This window comes from Melospiza melodia, chromosome 11 (assembly GCF_035770615.1).
Source record: "Melospiza melodia melodia isolate bMelMel2 chromosome 11, bMelMel2.pri, whole genome shotgun sequence".
Classification (NCBI taxonomy): Eukaryota; Metazoa; Chordata; class Aves; order Passeriformes; family Passerellidae; genus Melospiza; species Melospiza melodia.
The window spans coordinates 9,975,112-9,995,358 of NC_086204.1; the positions used below are offsets into that span (position 1 = coordinate 9,975,112).

General features: G+C 37.2%; 1 protein-coding gene across 4 annotated transcripts in view; it reads left to right on the forward strand.

Moving 5' to 3' along the window:
- The window catches only part of NEK7 (NIMA related kinase 7), a 66,926-nt gene that overhangs the window by 23,243 nt on the left and 23,436 nt on the right, over positions 1-20,247 (forward strand). For all 4 annotated transcript variants that reach the window (XR_010028965.1, XM_063165538.1, XM_063165539.1 and 1 more), the window contains exons 4-7: positions 2,076-2,138; positions 2,704-2,814; positions 16,183-16,291; positions 18,477-18,584. Coding sequence is in view for 3 of the 4 variants with exons in the window: in XM_063165538.1 (XP_063021608.1) it covers positions 2,076-2,138; positions 2,704-2,814; positions 16,183-16,291; positions 18,477-18,584 (391 nt within the window). In the remaining variant the exon portion in view is untranslated. The remainder of the gene's footprint in view (positions 1-2,075; positions 2,139-2,703; positions 2,815-16,182; positions 16,292-18,476; positions 18,585-20,247) is intronic.

A 20,247-nucleotide genomic window follows, 5' to 3' on the forward strand; every position in this document is an offset into this window, starting at 1 on the left:
ACTGTACCAAACCCTAGCACTTTAATGTGTTGTTAGAATTATTAAAGAGCAAGGCTTTTTCATTCAAAGTGCAGATCTATAACAGATACAGGCTATTTCATCTCCTTCACTAAGTTTCCAGCTTGAATTCAGAAGCTCTTTTCTGTTTTCATCAGTGTTACTGATCTTTTGATGCTTGTACCTGTAATTTCACATATAGTACTCTTTTCTTCTACTACATCTGAAATTGCTTTATTTCTTAGTGTTAGCTTTCCTTTCTTGTGCTTTAACTTGCTGTGTTTGTTAGGTCCCCCCAGTCTCCTGCTTGAATAACTGCTTTTAACTCTGTTTATTTCCCATCATCCTGGCATTAGTATACAACTAATTGTGTAGTGGCTTATTCCCTTTCTTTCTTGTTCAGTAGTTTTATTTTATTGTTTTCTTCTTTCTTCTCTTCTACCCCTTTTCTTACTATCTGCAAGTCTGGTATTTGATTTTTTTAATTTTTTTTTTTTATTACTTTTTCTTTTGCCTCTTCAAAAAGTGAGTCTGGTATCCACTACAGGCTCTTATTTCTGATGCCAGCTCTGAGGACAGAAGATGAGATGTGTGAAGAGAAGTAGTGGTTAGTCAAGGGCAAATGTGTTCTCTGTGAGGTCTGTGCTCCATACATGAGGTTTCCAGACTTCTCCTTTCAGTTGATTAAAGGAATGACTAACTCACTGTGCAGAGTGGTATAGAAAATGAAGGTGAGGTTTAGCAAATCATGTGCAGACTCCCTGATGTGTCTGAACTTCTCTGGGGAGAGGGAAGGAAGGTGTGGTTGGTGTGAGCAGTCAGTTTGAGATGACCTCTTTGCAGCCTTTCAGTACTGACACTGCTGTTAATCCATATTTTGGTTTCTGGCGTTAGTGGCAAGATACTAAATAGAAGCTGTCAGCTGTTGAGCTTTTGGAGTTGATACCTGTGATCTTCACAGGACATAAAGCATCTTTTCTTGGTGACTACCTATCTAGAAGCATGATATGCATGAGAAGTTCTAATTGAAATGGTAATTTTGGAAGTGTTGTGGTCATGAATAAAGCTGAGGGTGTCTGATTCCTCTGGATAGTTCAAATATAATGTGCAGACCACAAAGAAGTTGGAGATTATTTTTTGTTTTGTTAAATTCAGAAGGTAATCACAAATGAGAGAGGAAGGATTCTTAGAGGAAGTAGCATTTTAGTAATTTTAAAGGGAAGTAGTCAGTGTATGGAGGTGCACATTAGTGAAGTGAAAACCCAGAGGTGGTGAAAGAGAGTGAAAACAGACATTACATTAAATATAGATGTGTAGAATTTGGACAAGGACTCTAATGGCAGAAAAAAGTGCCAAACAAAAAGTGAAATTAGTGAAGAATAATTCTAATTCTTCAGGCTAACCAGAGAATGCAAAAATGAGACACATTGTAAAATAATTTGGAGTAGGTTATGAGGTGGGGGGAAAAATGAAGAGCAGAGATGTCTAAGTATAAAAGCCTATAAAAATCAAGGTGACAGATAAGGGCTTAGAATAAAGGGCTCTAGTACAGATAGCATAACCCAAGTCACTTCTTTGCTGGCTGAAGGGAAGGAAATGGGAGAGAAGGAATTGGAGGTGACAATGAAGTTCTGATCCTGAGAGTAAAATAATATGCATTTTTTTAGAATTGAAGTGGAAGCCTGTAACAAGACTAAGGTGTAAAAAGATATGCTCAGTACTATGGAATCAGTTTGTGAAAAAAGTGTGGCAGAATGGGATAGGAGCCTGAGATTTGAAGCATTTATAAGGTTGCTGAATTATTGCTGTGTGTTGGAACAGATATTCAGAGGTGGCAATTAAGTCATTGGAAAGCTGGTACTTAAAATGGACTTGTTTCCTGTGAGGGGGCTAAAAGAATGGCCACAGCACTAAATCAGTGCATCAGAGCATTAGAAATATTTCTTACTGTGATATTACATCTTGCCATGAAATGCATAATTCAGGTTGCTTTATGGATGCTATGAAATAATGGTAATGATTACTCAATTTCCTGTATTTTTATCACTTAATAACAATATTTTATCTCTTGTGCACAGATATTTGATTTAATGGATGCCAAAGCCCGTGCTGACTGCATCAAAGAAATAGATCTTCTTAAGGTAAAAGATTTTGTTTAGAAAATATGTATCTGTCATCAAAAAATGTGGTATGTTTTTCATAGACATAATTGAGGTGTCCACTGTTTTTTTGTGTAGAGTTTTTTAAATGCCTCACTTTGTAGAATTTTGTGATCTTTATTATTTTAGAAGTTAATATTGAGAAGTAAATCTGTAATGAGTAACACTTCTAGTAAAAGTTTGTGCCAAAACTAAAATACTGTCCTTTGTACAGTAAAATCCTGACTTCAAAAATTGATTTTGTTATCTACTTCAGAAATCAACTTCACTGTTACAGATAAGTTTAGCATGCTATTGGATATATACATTGAAGCAAAAGTCCTCTAAAACTGCAGTGTCAGTCACCGTGTAGATCCTAAAATGCCATCCTGTTCTTGCAGAGTATTTGTAAATGCTTCTTATCAGTATATACTTTTCTAATTTGTATCATAGTGAAATAGATTTTAGGGGTTGTTTTGTTTGCCTAAATAAGAATGTTTCTTATGTTAGTCTTAAAACATGTGGCGTGCTCTACACTAAAATGTGAATTACTATTTTGCTTTCTTAGCAACTGAATCATCCAAATGTAATTAAATATTATGCCTCATTCATTGAAGACAATGAACTGAACATAGTGTTGGAATTAGCAGATGCTGGAGATCTCTCTAGAATGATAAAGGTAGGGATTACCTTTTTTAAAAAAATAAAGAGCTTGTAATGTTCAGCTTTGGCTTTTCATTCTGCGTGATCATCACTGGGTGAAATGCAATAAAAATGTCAGGATCTGAGAAAAGTAAGGTGTTTAATCTGATCTTTTGTTTTTTTAGTGTATGCCAATATTGAGGCTTATGTAAGTATTTTTAACACTTTGCTCAGGATGTAAGTGCAGATGGGGCCATAAGTAGACTAAGTTATATTAGTGCTGGGGAGAAGAAAAAAAAGCTGTAAGGAAAAGCATTGCCACCGTTTAGAACAAACCATTTTAATGGCATTCTGGATATATTGGCACAATTGCTTTGTGTTCCAATATTCTATTCTCAATAAAAGAAGTGAAAGCAGAGAACTGTGGCCATACAGCAGAAGTGTCTTCTAGACCTTGAACTTGATCTGTTAAAAATATATTTCATATTTCTTTGAGATCACATGAAGTGAGTTTACTGATATGTGGTTGTGCATTATGGGTTAATTGTTTTTGGGTTTTTTTGTAATATTTAAATGCCTATTTAGCTAATCAGTAAAATTTATCCAAGACCGATTGTATAAAATTCTGTATTCTGAAACTTCTATGAAGTTTTAACTGCCTTTTTTAATGTTGGTCATTTGACAACTACTTCCTCTTGTTCCCTTTCCTTTTTCCACTGTGTCTTGGGTCTAGTATGTCCCTTTTAGCATTTTTCCTTGTGTGCACACCAGCATTATTGCTGTCAACACAACACAACACCTCTCTGGGCACAAACAATGCCAGTCAATTAGTGTTCACTCAGCAGCACCAGGCACAGAACACAGTTGGGCTGTTTTGCTTGGGACCTACATGAATAGAGAATGTTAATTTCTTCATTAATGACTTTCATGCTGTTTTTTTTTTAGCTTTTGAAGAATATTCCTTTCTAAATTGATAATTGTGAGGTAGGACAGTCAAAATTTAGTTCTAAGCAGGTTGACAGCGTCTGTTAATATTTATAGCCAAATGTGATATTTTTCTTCATCTCATGAATTATTAATTCTGTGGGCTTACATTTCATAAAACATAAAGGAAGGTTTGTCTTTTCTTTTGAATGTTCAGTTTTGACACAACAGTTACTAATATGAGTACTCTGTGACAGATTGCCTTATGGCATGTCTGGTCTTATGACCCACTGAAGCTTTTTCTTTTTTCCCTTGCTTTTTTTTATTATTTAATTTTAAATCCAGTGTGTGGCTTTTTCAGTGCAGTTGGCCTCATTACACCTTGTTCAAGTCGGTGGGTATTTCTTACAGGCTCGATCTTGGAGGCACTTTGTGATTGTCCTCTTAACACAGGGATCATGTTTAATGTAGCAAACGTAGATTGCTGTTTGATGTTAATGACAGCCTATCAGGCTATTATTAAATATGTATGAGGTGTCACAATGCACTGTCTTCATGCTGCTGGTGGAGGAAATGATTTGGTAGATTACTTTGACAATATGAGTTTAAATGTGGGGCTCACCAGTCTTAAAAATGTATTTTAAAAATTGCCTGGAAAATGAATGATACATAGTAGTATAGAATCTTCGTAGAAGAGTGGCTGCCTGTCACACTCTTAAGGTAAATAACTATGTTGTGTTATCAAGACAAATAAACTGCTTTGGTTTCCAGTGTTCTTGCTAGAATGTTGCTCTAAGTTGTTGGGGAATGTGGAGACACCCTCAGAACAATGTTTGGGTACCAGGCTTGTGTGATTTGTAGAGGGGATCAAGGATGTTTCTGAAGTTGTAAATGACCACAGCTTGAATGACACAAAAACCAATGTTAATGTGAGGGAAAACTACTTAATTAGTTTACTTAGGTATTTGTTATGACATTATTGGCACATCAGAGAATACTTACAAGGCTGCCTGCCTCACAGTGCACCTTAATGAATTCTTTAGTTCTTCCCTTAATGAACGACATCCCTACTGCCCCAGCTTTCATACTGTCCCTCTTGTCACCTGCAGATAATGCTCTCTTTGTCCCCATTGAGTAGGCAACTGAGCAAAATCACTTGGTGTATTCAGATGTATTCTAATAGAATTCATAGAATCTGCTGTATGTCCAAAAAAAAGCAGCTGTGCATTGGCATTTACATATCACATAATGAAAGCAGAGGTATTTCGTGTTCTCTCTGCTGCTGTGTTTATGTATGTACATACACAGATTTAATCCACTTTACCTTCATTATTTTTTTAATTGTCTCTGTCACAGGGAGATGTTTCAATATAACCTCCATTCTCAAAAGCTGGAGAGTTCAAAATTGAGAATTTCTTACTGTACAGCTTTTAATGGCCTGTTAGAGTTCTTGTAAGTGGCATATTGGCATATCAGTAAAACTGAGAGGGAAACATGAGTGAGGAGAAATGTTTGTATTTGACTCTCTGTTAGTTTTGCACTGCAGTGCCTCAGCACTGTATAACCCCTCTATGGGCATGGTGAAAGAAGGAAAAACTCTTGATTCTTCTGCCAGTGAATTAGATTGCTGGATACTATTACCTCCAAGATATCACAAGTAAATCATTATTAGCTATTGTGCTAAGTCCCAGTTGCTGATGGTCTGTTGTTTGTCTGTGGTCTCCACTGCAGAACATGTGATAGTGCATGGCTGCCAAGGTTCAGGGTAGTTCATGAGAACTGCTGTTACCTCATAATACAACCTCCTTCTGCAATACAATAATATGTTGTAAGGCAAGATTGAGGCTTGGTCCCTTTTCTCGTTAGTCTTAGTTCTCCTCTGCCACAAACAGTGACAAAGTGAAAATTTTCTGTGGGTTTTTTAGTTTGTTTTCTTGCTTTCAAGCAGCAGTTGATATATTGGATAAAGAAATTGCCACAGATAAAGAAGAATCTACTAATTGAATGAAGAAAATGCATGATAATTCAGTGAAAAGAGCTGGTTCACAAAGTCCTGGAGATGTTGGAACAAGAGAACTTGAATTGTTGTGCAGAATAATTAGCATAGTATTAAAGGTTAAATATAAAATTACTAGGCTTGCAAGAAGGGATGTTATCAAGGCACTAAAATCTTGGGGGTTTTTTAACTCAGCACTAAACTTCAAAGTCTATTTAATTTCTGCAGTTATTTTTAGGTTTTAGTTTCTTCTGGCAAATAATCTTAGTGCACTGAAAAAAATTACAGACTTTAAACTGAATATGTCATACAGATCTTAAGGAAGTTAATAATGTTTTGGAAACAAGCATAAAAGCTTTCATCTGAAAAGTTGAAAATATGTGTGCTGCCTTCTCAAGATAGATGGAAAATGACTTGAATTGTACAAAATGTCACCTAGGCACTTCAGTCACTCCTCAGACAGCACTTTTTGTGTGTATTTTTTCAACTTTATTTAAAGATAAACATACTATAATTAGCTGGGTAAAATAAGAAATATTTTAAAACATCAGTATGCAATTCCTATTGGTATCTCCAGTTTCTATAGCTAGGACCAGTGAGTTCTTTGTCCTTGAACTTGTTTTTTTATAGGATAGTCCAAATGCAGGAATAGTCACTTCTTCACAAGTAACTGATGCAGATCTAAATTGTTCCTTGCAGGAGCTGGAGCTCTGTTCAGACTTGTTTGAAATCTCATGGATTCTAATTTCAATGTTTCAGTAGAGGTGGATATTTTGGGCTTCACTGTATGAAACTGCATCAGCAATTTCTGCTCTCCACATGGTCTGGAATGCAGCCCCTGCTTCCCATGCCAAAGTACATTAGCTCTGGAGTTTGAGACTTTGCAGCCCTCTGAGGTTGGCTACAGCTTACCTGGGTAAGGGCTAGCTGCCCTGGGAGCCTCAGAGCCCATCATTGCCCATTCCCTCTGCAGTGAAGCTGCTTGTGTTGCAGGGAATGTTTTTTTCCCAACTGTTTTCTGGTGGATTGCTGTCCTGGGAATGTGCTAGAAATGTATAGATGCTTTTGCAGAAAGCGGGATTTTCTGATAAGTATTGCTAGTACATGGGAGCTATAGTTTGACTGTTTAATTGCAATAGCAGTAATTTTTTTTGCTGTGATATTTGCAAGAATTTTGGGAGTATGAAGTTAGGGAAGCATCTGTGTAGGGAAGAGGTGCAGTGTCAGAATTTAGCAGACCAGGTGTTAAATTTTGCGTGCCCTTCTCAGGATTTTGGGAAACCCTCAGCTATTAACTGAGGGCTATTATTTGGCTATCTGTCTTTTTATTATCCAAAACATTGATCTAAAACTGGAGCAGTTGTAGGAGATAGTTGATGTTCCTGTTTGGAAAGCTAGTGGGAAAAATGCTATTTCCTGTGTATTTTGAATGGCAGTGTTGCAGAAGCTGTTTTCTGCCATGCACACACATGTCCAGCAGGACTAACTGCTTGCTGCTGGGATTGCCAAATATTTAGCTGTGTGAGAATGCTTTCAGTTTGTCAAAATATAGCAATTTCCTACTAAAATGTTGGATGCCAATGCTTCATTATAATATCTTGCAGCCTTTGAATCTTAAATATTCTGAGCCCCTTTGCGCCTTGAAACAGATGTAAAACTCAGGGGATTTTTCTTGCAGAAATGGCTGTGAAAATTTACCTAAATTTTAATTCTTCTAACATATGTGCTTAACAGAAATTGCTGGAGCATAATTCCAGAAATTGAGAATTTCTGTACATGCAGAGCTGTGTGAACCTGCTGTGTCTGTTGGTGCTGACACAACCTGAGTGACTGTCAGTGCTTAGACCTGGAGTAGGGTGGGTGACTGAGGTGGCACTGCCAGAAATAACTTCTTCTAGATGCTTTGGATGGGCTGAAGCTTTCCTGTGTCTGGAGAGTGTTTATGCTTTTTAACAGCCTGCGAAAGGCAGAAATCTGAGATGAATGTGGAGAAGAGGGAAGACAAGGCAGACTGAGGAGTAGGCTGGGACAAGGAGCTGTGATCCTTAGGCACAGAGCGAGCCTCTGCCTGGGAAGAAGGAGGACAAGCTCACCTTGGCTGGGTGGCAGGGTTTGGGGGAAGGCAGACAGCGAATTTGTACCACTGGGAGGAGAGGCTGAGGAGCGTAAGAGAGTAAGAGTGGTGTATTGGGATATTGTGAAATGGGATTTCCAGTACTGGACATGGGGACAGGGAGGTTGGAGCAGAGCTGATGTGTTGTTGTCAGAGAATGGGACAGATGGGGCAGGGATCCCTTAGACAGACAAACTGACTGTCTGCAGGGAGAGAGCCTGGATGGGTTGAGTCAGACTGGCTGGGAGCAGGATGGGGTGTCACTCTGTTAAGGGTGCAGCTACTCTGTGTAGAAATGGTTGCAGCTGTGCTGCTTTCTTTGCTTTAACAGTTGTTTACTAGGCAGGGGATTTGGAAGACAAAGGTTTTGTGATTAGTACAATTCAAGGTTTTTCCAAAGACCATTCTTACTTATTCTCTCCCTAAGGGATACTGAATAAACTGCTTCAGCACTGCTTTTTGGGGATAATTCTAATTGCTTATTCTGTATTTTTGACAGTGAAGGCAAAACTCTGGATCTTGATTAGTAGAAGTATTGAGCATTCACAGCTTCATTCTGAGTGGAACTGTGCTTTGAAGATGGACTGTTTCATACAGCTATGTATGTTGAGAAGGAGGTGCTTAAATTGGTGCCAGAATTAATTAACACTTTTGATCTCTATTCTTGGCCCACATTCTAATCTGTAAAATGGGGATATTACTACCTCATCATTTCTGAGACCATTTGTGAATATATTTTATTAATTTGATATTCCAACAATGCATACTAGGAAACTGTATCCCTCCCTGAAACTTATATTTAATAATAGGTTATGAATAGTGCACAATAAACAAAGCCTAGAGACATTTTCAAACTGCTCATTAGCTGAGTGTCATGAATGAATGAGTAAAGGGTCTTCTAACATAAAGAAAACAGAACTGAAAATTGCATGCACACACTCTCAAGGGGGAAAAATGATTGTGGCTCTAATTCTGAGATTTTTCTTATGCATATATTTATGTCCAAATAGTTGACATAATGATTTTGGGAAAAGTATTTTTAAAGGAGTCTTTTGTGCATTTTTCTGTAATTTATTTCATTTCACAATACTGATTTACCTTGATCCAGAATTGCAGATTTTAAAACATGGAATCTGGTTCTTTTGGCTTTCAGCAGTATCCGTGTCTCTCGTGCTATTTTTTTCTTTCCATGACTGCTAGATTTAATTTAAAGAACAAAAAACCCCAGCACCACCACCCCCACGCCAAACCTCCTCACACAAAGTATTTTTATTGAGCATATGGTTATATTTTATAATATAGAACAGTTTGGCACTTTGCTGAAGTTACATCATTGATATATGTTAAATGCTTCAAAATATTTTTTTCCTCATTGGTTTATTTTTTGCTTTCTCTATCACCTTTACCTTAGCTTTTTTCCTTACTCATTTTTGAAAAAAGCTTCAAAAGATAGAGTGTAGCTTGAAGAAGCCTTTAATATAATAGGATAGTGTAACACAGAGTGTGCTAATTACAGATCAAAGCTAAACTATTTTTATGTGCCTTTTCCTAAGGGAGGAACCCGGGGCTTTGAACCACTCAGGCTAATTTTTGCCACTAACCTTTTTTAAGGCTGCTAAAAACTTTTTTCTTTAATTTTTTTTTTACCTTCTGTAATTAAAAAATAGTTCATCCTGTTCAACTTTGTGTATCTATGTTAGCTGTGTAGCAGGTAAAAAAGCAGGGTGGGGTGTTCTGAGAGGAAGTGGCTGCTCTGTGGATGGAGCTGTGAAGTCTTAAAAGAAAAGTTGAGGGCACAGAGCCCTGGCAGGATGGTAGAGCTGCTTCTGGTAAGCTTTTCCTCCATCCATGTGTGTCACTGGGGTGTCTGACAGGTGCTCCACTGTCACCTTTGCTGTCACCACAAGTGCCCACAGTGAGAGCAGCAGCAGGAGCAGTGTACCTTGGGTGTGTTACATGCAAGTGCTGGCAGAATGGGAGCTGGCTGGTGCCCCAGTTTGTAATCAGTGGGATAATTGGGCTGGGTAATTGCCAGGCAGCCTTGTTAGTTTTGCTGTGAGTCAGCCATTGTGTGTGGCTGATGCTGGAATAAGAATAAATGGGCAGGTTTTCTGCTGAAATAATTAGACAATCAGCAGTGTTTTGTCTTGTGGTCAGTTGTCTTCACAGGCATCACACCTGAAGGTGTTGAAGTAGGCTGTACACACAGGAAAATAATGTTGTCAGTCAGCTATGAAAAGTGAACCTGACAGGAAACTTCATTGAACTTACACAGGCTTTGGAGATTTCATCTCCACCTTTGCCCACTGGTTCTAAAATTGTCTGTGAGCCTTTAAAGAGCAGGGAGAGTTGGAAGATTTTATTGAATAATAGTTCTGGATACTTTTTACTGTTTGAAATGACCTGCAAACAATACTTGGGGACTAATTTTCATTTTTCACAGAGTTGCATTTGAAAAATTTGCTCTGTCAGTGTTTGCACTAGGTGGATAACTTGCGTGGAATAGAGATTACAAATCTGTCCGCCTTGTTTGTAGAGAAAGGAAAAAAAAGTTAAAATTATAGCCTCTGTATTTACTGTGTCATGTTTTTTATTAGGAGGTAGATTAATGATTGAAGCACGAGTTTCACCTCTTCATGCTGTACCAGTTTTCCCAAGGGGATTTTTTTGGGAGAGAGATGCATGTAAACAAATACTGTTGAATTAAAACATGTGGCTCTGTGTTTTAAGAAGCCCCAGTCAGTAGTAACAGCAGAGACAAGGAAAATGATGCAGTATTGGAAATTTTATATTAGTGGTTCTGCAAGTACATCAAATTTCAGTAGGTGATCTCTATTTCTGAGCACTCTGTGTCCTTGCTCTTTTGCATTAGCAAAAACGTTAGGTGGAACAGAGGGACTGTAGGTGGGCTGCTCAGTAAGGAAAAATGAAATGAATCCTTGCAAAGAAAGTTGGCTAAAAATACATTTATGTAAAGTGACTTTGTCTGGAGCTTTCTAAGGGATATGAGTTTAACCAGAAGTATTACTAAGTCTGATTATTAGCATGAAAGAATATATACTAAAATGGAAAATATGAAAAAAAATTTACAAGGCTTATAATTTCTTGTAAGTGAATGTCCTTTTTTGATTTTTTCTGAAATAAAATTCTGTTTGAGAAGATGCTTCTGTCTCAGTTCTGTGGTGTCCCTGCAGCATTCTTCTGGTTTTTGGTTTGGTTTTTTTTTTAAAGGAAAGACCACAGTTCCACAGTTTTAATTCTACTGACTTGTCCTTCTGATGCTAATAGGTTTTGTATGTTAATTTTTGTACAGTATCTTAGTCTTTTGTTCTTCTTAATGAAATAAAGTTTGCAATATACTAAGATGACTAATAAAGGAAGATTTAATTTTTTTGACCTCTTTTTCTTGTGAATTCTGAAAGGGTAAAAAATAAATGTATGGCATCTTCAGTAAGGGGGGGATATAAGCAACTGTTAATGAAAGTTGGAAAACAAACCAGGTAAATATTTTTATTTTCGTCACTTTATTGGCTGAATACTTACTGCTTTTGGTATGTTCAGTTGATAGATGAAAAATTAGTTTGGGTGGTTTTTTTTGGTATTTGTTCTCTTTTTACAAGTAAGAGACAGCTGCTACTCTTGAAATGTAGGCAAATTTGATGACACTGTATATCAAACTGAATGAATGAATCAGGATGTGGTGGGAAGTTCTATTTTTGTTCTGCATAGAAAGCAAAGAAAAATGGCAGAAAACTTGCCATGGTCTAAACAGATGGGCAGGTGAATCAATCAAAGAACAGAACTAGACAAAACTCCTGGCATGCTGTGTTGCTACTAGAATTATGTAGCTTTTAAAATAGAAAACAAGACTTAGGTACAGACTTCCTCTCTATATTTATGAGTTTCCAGAACTTTGGGATGTTGCCACCCATCTTCACTGGCCTGTCTTGCTGACCCTGATGCCCTTGCCTGTTGTGGCTTGTTTCTGTTGTGTTCACAGAGTGGGAGCTTTTGCTTGTGCTTCCATAATTTCCTATCATGGCTGCCTGACCTCCTCTTTCCTCTTTGTTCTTCCTCCTTGTCCATATTAAAAAAAGCTCCCAAAGAAACACAGTCAGAAATGGTCAAGAGCTCTATTGTGTTACTCAGAACTTCTGTGTAGTCATTTTGCATCTCTTTCCTCTTGATGCAGGTCAGATTTCTTCCTAATGGTGTCTGGTCATTGAATCACTGTGTTACAAGTTTATACAGTAAAGTGTAAAACCTTCTGTGATATATATTTTTGTAAGCTGTAAATGAAGTCATGAGAACAAAAAGTGTGATCAAGATTCTAATGGAATCATGAAAGAAAGGAAGGAATCTATTTAAAGTAATGAAATCATCATTCTCATTTTACTTTTCTTCCAAATACTGTCTTTCAATAACAGCTCTAGGCTACAGCATGTGCAGGGGAAAATTCAGATATGTGTTTGTGTGGGCTTCTTTGACAGTTCCACAGTTCTTTTCTTTTCTTAAATAATGACACTGCAAAATTGTTTAGATGATCAATTTATCAACTCTCTGCAAGAGAAGTTCATAAACATCTTGCTTACTTTACTTCAGTTAGTTTCTTAAACACTCATTGTGTTGTCTTTTTTCTTATTTATTCCTATTTTTTCTCTATTCAGTGAGACCTAAACCAGACTAAATCACACCTCAAAATCCTTCAATACACCAACCTCAGAACTGAATGCTAAATTTTGTCCAGGCATGGTTATGGAGATGTAGGCAGTCATATTTGAATTTCTAGTTGTGTGGAAATTATCTGGGTTCACTCTCTATTCACCTGCAGGAAATCTTAGCTTTCTTAGAAAATCCAAACATAGTCCTGTGTCTTTGCTGTAAGTATTGTCTGAATTGTCCTTTTAAGCTCAGGTAGGACCAGCTGCTAACTGCTGTCACTTTTACTTTTGGAGTTTGACCTTTAAAGCATCATCTTCAGAAACTCAGTATAATATGACTTCCTGCCTTTGTTGATTTTAGATTTTTTTTTCTCCATCGATCTTTTGTTTGTCAAGAAACTGAATGGCATTTGCTGTTTAGGTGCAGGGCAGCTGTGTTTAATTTCATTATTATGCAAACATTTGAAGAGTATTTAATTTTTCTTTAAGCAATCCATTAGAGAACCAGGAGAGTTCTGTTTTTCCATGATGAAACTGCTCAGTCATTCTGTAAAAGGGATAAAAATATGAACTGGCGATGCAGTCTGCCTGCCTTAAAGCTCTTTAAGGCATTTGATTACCAAATTTATGACCACCAAAATGTCCAGTTGTATTAAATGACTGAATTGCAGTTTTATCCACGATGTACTGACATTGTGGTGACTCTTCAAAGTTAGTTTTTTGTAATTCTATTCTGAGATGGAGATGGAAGTTTCATGGGATATGGCTTTTGAAACAAACAATGGTTTCAGGGAGCCAGCCTGCTGCCAAAGTGTGCCTGGTGTTCTACTTACCTGACAAAGCACTGCTTGCAGCACTGCCCAAATTTTTAATGCACATGTACAAGCAGCTCCCTTTTTGCCCAGTTTCAGCTAGTTTGAGATTGATCTTTCACCTCAGACAGGATCATGTTTTTTTAATGTCACACCCTAGAAGGTCAGTGGTCTGAGGGACATCAGGACTGTCCTTTGAGCCTAAGACAGGTAGAAGAAGGAGAATAATGAAGTTTTGAAGATGAGAGCACTTCAGAGGGGGCTGTATGTCAGGCTGTATTCTTCCTCTGGGCAGGTAGTGCCAACCTGTGTGCAGTGGGAGAGAGCTCTGGGAGGTTGACTGGGTGCTGTGGACCTCTGGATGCTTCAGGCATCAAGCAGTGGATTAGTTCAGCATTGGCTGTGCTGCTTCTTTGCTGTGCTGCTACAGAGGTGAAAAATTATTGTTACAGCATCTTCTCTTCTGCGTTTTGGCTTCCCTGTAGGGAGGGAGCAAACGCCGCAATTGTTATAACTGCAGTTTGCATTGTGGACTATTTTAAAATGAAGGAGAAAGGAAAGGATCCTGCTTTGAGTACAGTTCATGTGTGCTATATGAATTTAATTATGCTGTTTGGCATAAAAATAGGTTTGCCTGTGTTTTCCATCAACTTACATTTCTTGTTAGAAGGTAAGGTTCTAAACAGAAACGGAATTTTCTTTTTGACTTTCCTCAGAACTAACTGTGTCTGCTGGATTGTTTCCTAAAAGAGTACAACTTGTTTCAATAGCTGGTTTTGCATAGTTCATCTTTTTGGTGATGGCTTTTCATCACTGTTTTGTCTGTTGGTAGACAAAAGCCTAAGAAAAAATTGAGAACATTTTTGAGGGAAAAAGAGTAATTAATTACCAAACAATAAAATGTTAATTGAGTTTATTTTAAAGATAATATAATTATTTTTAAGCCCATACAAATTAAAATGCTACCTGTTTCTTTGTTTAAACATTGTTAGCAAATGTGGCAGCTCTCTTTTCTATCCTCTTTAGATGGATAAATTCTCTGGGGTTAAGTAATATTTTTGATGTTTTCAGGAGGAGGTTATTATTGTCCTGCAAAATTATTAATGCCTTCAGCAGAGTGAGACCACTTTAAGTTGCATACTTGCACTGTAAGAACTGAAGCCAATTTTGTAGTGTACATCAGCTACAGTACTAGGGATGGCAAGTGAATAAAGTGTTAAAAGAAAACTTGTACATAAATACTTTGAAAGTACACTGCGGTACTTTAGGTAAATGGGAATGGGAATGTGTGATTGAAAATCTTCCCATTTCAGGCATTTTGTGAATGGCATTTCATCACTGCATTCGAGTTAGAAAATAATAATTCAGAATGTTTAAATAAAGTACCTAGTTATAATTATGATAATTTCAGAATGCATTTTAAATCAAGGAACTGTGCTTTCATGTACACATACTTAGATGTATTGTGTATTTGTTTTTAAATGAAAAGAAACCTGGTCTCCATCTTCCTGTTGACATCAAACAATCCTCTGATATGCAAATCCAGCTATGGGGAGAACAGATACACAGGGTTTGTTTGGATTCAGTCCAAGAGTGAAAGAAAATTATATTTAAAGACGTAATTTATATGCTTTACCTCATTTAAATGAAAATGCATTTTGAAATAATGCCTATAACGAAAAACATTTGGTGGAATGTTAAGATCCTTTGTACGACTGATGCATTTTGCTATAGGTAGTTTAAAAGCCTCTCTCTCACACTCCTGTGTTTCTGTAATGTGCAGATGCAGCTGTCAACTTCTCACTGGCATGTTTTAACGTAGTATGATTTTTTTTCTTTTTTTGCAATTTAATAAATGTTTGCTATGTGAACTTTGTTAAAGCGTGCATGTGTAAAGTCTGTCTGTACTCACAATTAAAATACATCAAGTGCTTTGCTTTCCATCTAAAATTTTGCAAGTCTTAATGTTTTTTGTGCATTTTCTACTTGTGTGGAACTTCAAAACCTGACACAATACAATTTCTTTGGAAACATAGGCTAAACAAGCAACAATTTTTCCATCTTTTTCCCTTTTCCTGAAGAATTTATAATGATGAAACTTCTACATTTTAACATTGGCTGAATTCCAGGTTTTCAGTAGATATCTTTGTAGGACTGTTACTCAGTGCCTGAATACCACATTTGAAGCTGATGTGTATAGCAGAGTGTAATTCTTTTGTGTAAGCTTTAACAGGCCAGTGAACTGCTACCAATGATCAGGAATGGGTTTTTATACAGGATAGAAAATATTTGAACAGGAGTTACATCACTGTGAAGTTTTCAGAAATCAGTTCCTTTAATTCCCTTTCATGTACTGCAGAAGTTTTTAAAACTAATGTGACCAATTCTTCTTACATGATCTTTGTGACTGTGTGACACTACTCTTCTTTTTTTTTTTTTTTTTTTTTTTTGTTTGTTTTGTTTTAGAAAATGAGGATATGGAAATTAATTTTGGTGTAAGGAAGTGTATTTAATTTGGGACGTTCTGTGGCACATAACTTTGTATCTGGCCTTTATTTGTTCTGTGGCTGCTTTACACTAAATTACTCTGACCACATTAATCCAGTAATGAGGAGTGCTAAATACTGTATAAATCCTTTTTTTGGGGTAGGATTTTTATTTCATTAATGTTATTTATGGCTCTGTGTGTAGACTGACTTATATACATGCAGTGATGATACATATATTAATATTTAAGGGGAAAGTTTTCTGTGTCAAGAAATTCTGTTAAACCTTTCTCATTAGATTGTGAGCCTCTTGTATTTTTTTATTTTTTAATTAAGAATTTTCTGTCTTCTTTTTTTCAGTAATTTTATGCAAGTTTTAATTTTTAATATTCACTAACCATGTTTTTTTAAAGCATTTTAAGAAACAGAAGAGGTTGATTCCTGAAAGAACAGTTTGGAAGTACTTTGTTCAGCTTTGCAGTGCCTTGGAACATATGCACTCTCGTCGTGTTATGCATAGAGGTAATACAGGATCAAAGATGATTTGTCCTTACTATACCTTTGACTATGTGAGAATTAAAGTGGCTGAAATCAATTTTGACAGCTGAAACATTGCATGTTTCTGTAAGATTTTATGAGTAATAGAAAACTGAGAGAAGTTTGTGGTTGTACATTTGTTGTGGTAGGCATTTGTTTGATAGCAGGTTTTTCAAAATAAGCAATAAGTCTGTGAGTGATGGATACCCTGCCATAGCTACTTCATTTTTCTGGCTCCTATCTTCTGCCCTGTATTTATTCTTCTATATTTGCTTGTTGTCTTACTCAAGTGCTGCTGCCTGCCTTGCACAGATCTGTCAGTCCATTCTTTACTACTCTTGCACCTGGTTGTCTTAAGAGTATCTGCTCCTGTTCTGCTTGCTTATGATGTACAGACCCTTCTCTGTTGGATTATGTGCAGGTGTGAGCATTTCCTCCAGTTCTCTGCTCCTTTCCACTATTTCCAATCTCTGTACAGCCGCCCTTGTAGTTGCCAGCTTTTCCTGTCAGGTACTAAATTTCCTTGGCCCATTTTCAACCTTGGTGATACTGTCTCCTCTGGATGGGGTCTTTATTTCACCTCATAACTCTTGAGTCAAAGAAAACAGATCATAGTATAGCTTCTTCTTAGATCTGCTATTTTTTCCCCCTTCTGAAATCCCTCTGGTTATAGGATTGTGAGTTGTGTGTGGCTTCAGGTGACATTGCCTGTCCTAGGTTGGTGGTTCCCTGTGCTAGAATATGGCTCAATCAATGCCTGATAGGAACAGTCCCTCAGTGTCTGCTGGGCTCTGTTATTTGCAGCTGGAAATTTTGCAGATGAGCTTAGATACTCTTGCCCCTGCAAATGCCCTTCCCTTGTGATTCTCCTTTTTTTCCCCCTTTGTGCATTTGTACAGGTCCCTGCAAGTGTGAATGATACAAAGAGAAAGACATAGAATACAGATTCTTTCCATAGGGTGCAAGTATCTTCCTTTAATATGTTTATAATTAAATTAATTTCTGTATATTTTAGCTCATAACAAAAGAATTTCAATTCCTTAAACTGAAGTACTAAGTTCAGAGCTTCTGGCAAACCTATGGCAAATCTAGTGATTCCATGGTTATATGCCAAAAGCAATGGCAATTAAAGCTATTTTTAAATTGAGCTAAATCCATGTTGGATTATTACACAAAGGGTTATCCAAACTCCTGAAAACTGGGTCAGATAGCAGGAGCACATAATTGGTTCTGTCTTCCTCTAAAGCTTTTAAGGTTTTGTAACTTTTTTACTAGAAACCTGAAAATGCTGGTGCTTGAAGGGTTATTAACCATTCCTTTTACTGTGTCTGTATCTTATGCAAACTGTAATCCCCTCTTATCAAAGTGAACTGATTTCTGTAAATTTAGGGCTAGGGTGGATTGCTCTTCAGCAGAGTAAGAGCTAAACTCCCTTGCCAAACAAATAACAGGTCAGTTTATCTAGGAGACTAACAAGGCAGGTATCTTGCTGGAAATCATAGAATGAGAGTCTCTGCTGTTGTCTCTAAGGGATTGGATTAAAACTTAAACTGGATATTACTTGTGAAAAATAACTGGGGTATACATCATTATTTTTCTTTGTTTCTACTTGATTAGCCCAATTCCACTGACGAGTTCAAATAACCATTCTCCTGAGTAAACTTGCTTCTTTCTTAATGCCTGCTCTTATAGAGAATCAGTTATCTATTTCAAATAAATGACGTTATGCCACTGTGGCTAATTTGATCAGCAAAAGTGATGAAAAATGCTGTACAGTTCTTGAAAACATATTTAGGCTGTTATTTTAAGACATAACAAAAGAGCTTCTCTAGTTCTAATGTAAGTCTCTGTATGTAGCTTATATAAAATAGTAATGAACTCCCTTGTATATTCTTCTTGACTTTGGGGGTGTGGTTTTTTTTGTTTGCTTGTTTTTTTTTAAAAAATACTTTCTGTGGTCTTGGTCTTCTTTGCTTGAGTGATGGTTGTAATGTTAAAATAGTGTATTTGAAATTCTACATTCTGGACCCATTTTTTCTGAGTAGCACTGTCAAATTTTACCACTATTACCTGTAAATAAAATCCTCTTTGGGTCTGTTATTAATGGAAGAGAAGCTTTTCTTGCAACCTCACTGTGACTTTGAAATTGTTAAATTTATTTTTCTTCCAGATATAAAGCCAGCAAATGTGTTCATTACAGCTACAGGAGTAGTAAAGCTGGGAGACCTTGGACTTGGTCGATTTTTCAGCTCCAAAACCACAGCTGCACATTCTTTAGGTAAGCTTTCTCTGAGGTACAGGTGTTGGACAGGTAGAGAATTTTACATGGTGGAAATACTGTGCCCACTCAGGAGGAAGAAGAAGAGGGTTAGGACCAGCTAAAGATGTTCTTAAGTAATAACAAAAATATTAAAGTTGTTCTTAATAAAAAAATGGTCAGCACCATGGACAAATACAGAAACACTGTAACACTGAGTTATTTCGTTCAGAATACTTTGGGTATTTCCCCTCCTTTGTTTGCATAATTTAGTGTACATTTCTACCTCTGAACAAGTTTTTAAGACAATAGTGTTTCCTAGAAATGCTAGGAAAAAATAAGGTGTATTTTTTAAAAATTGACTTGAACTTTATTCAGTGTTGGAAGGAGTCTCATAATTCTGTGTGTGCCTGCATGAGTGGCATTAATGACCTCTTGGCTACATGGGTTTGAAGGGCTCTCAGAGGGAGTTTCCATTTTTTAAGGTGACATTTCTCAATGTAAGCTTAGGTAGTTGAGGGGAGATCAAAATTAACAAAACCAATTCCCAGAAAGCTTTTTTCTATTCTTGTCTTTCTAAGTTTTCTGAAATGTTTAGTTTGTTCTTTGCTAGCACACAAAACTAGCAATGTATTATCTCTATCCAAACAAAATTTTCATGTAATGTGTATCTTTTGAGTAGCATGTGAATATGAGGATTATTAAGAGGCCTTTAAAGAAGAAAAGTTAAATATTTGGCATATATTTTAAGTTTAAAGGTAGGTAACAGATGAATGACAGAATCTAAGAGGATCTCTGTAGAAGAGAAAAACCTTGTAAATAGAGTAACATCTGCTTTAAAGAGAAATGTTGGGAATATTGTTCATAATTTTGTTAAGTTAGGTTTTTTAGATACAAAAACATTCTTTTCCCTCACTGAATTGTCTGTGTTTGGTGGTTGCTGAATTCAAGCCTGTTTATTGATTGCATGTTTGTACCACATTTGAGATGTGAGTGATACATGTGTTAATGGCTAAAAATATAATATTTTGGATGGGAAACTTTTGACACTCCTTGTTTCCCTGTCCTCCAAAAAGCCTTTGGTCACTCCTTTGTGCCTCCCAGTTTTTCCCATGTTTGGTGCAGACTGGTGAAGTCAAAGCCATGAGTCAGTGGTGAGGTGTTAATAGGAACCCAGACACAGAGTGCAGCCCTGCATTGGCAGGAGGTGAGGAGGAGGGCAGAGCCCAGGCTGGAATTGGGGGTCAGTCACATGTGACACTGAAGATCTGCTGCTCTCACAGGGGGGCACCCAAAGTGCTGCTGTTCCTGCTGCCCTTGGAAGCCAGGGGCCATCTCTGGCAGCACTGTGGGGAGGCTGGGTTGGGTTCTTGCAGGTGGACTCTGCTCCTGCCTGCAGATGGAAGTAGGTTGTGAAGAGGGAGCTGGAAATCCTAATCTAAGGAGTAGGAGCTCAGGAATAAGGCACAGGTCAGCAGTGAGGGTGGGAGAGCAGACTTGCATTCTGAGGCACAAGCCAGGAAGTTAAAGAGGAGCAGACTGCCTCAAACCTGGATTATTTTGGCTCCTGGCAGGGGAATTGTTGTGAAGGCTGAGCTGGAAATTAAAAAAAGCTGAAGACTGTGCCAGATTTAAAAACAGTGTAATACCCCTGAGCCCTTTAAAGCTCATCTTTTACAGATCC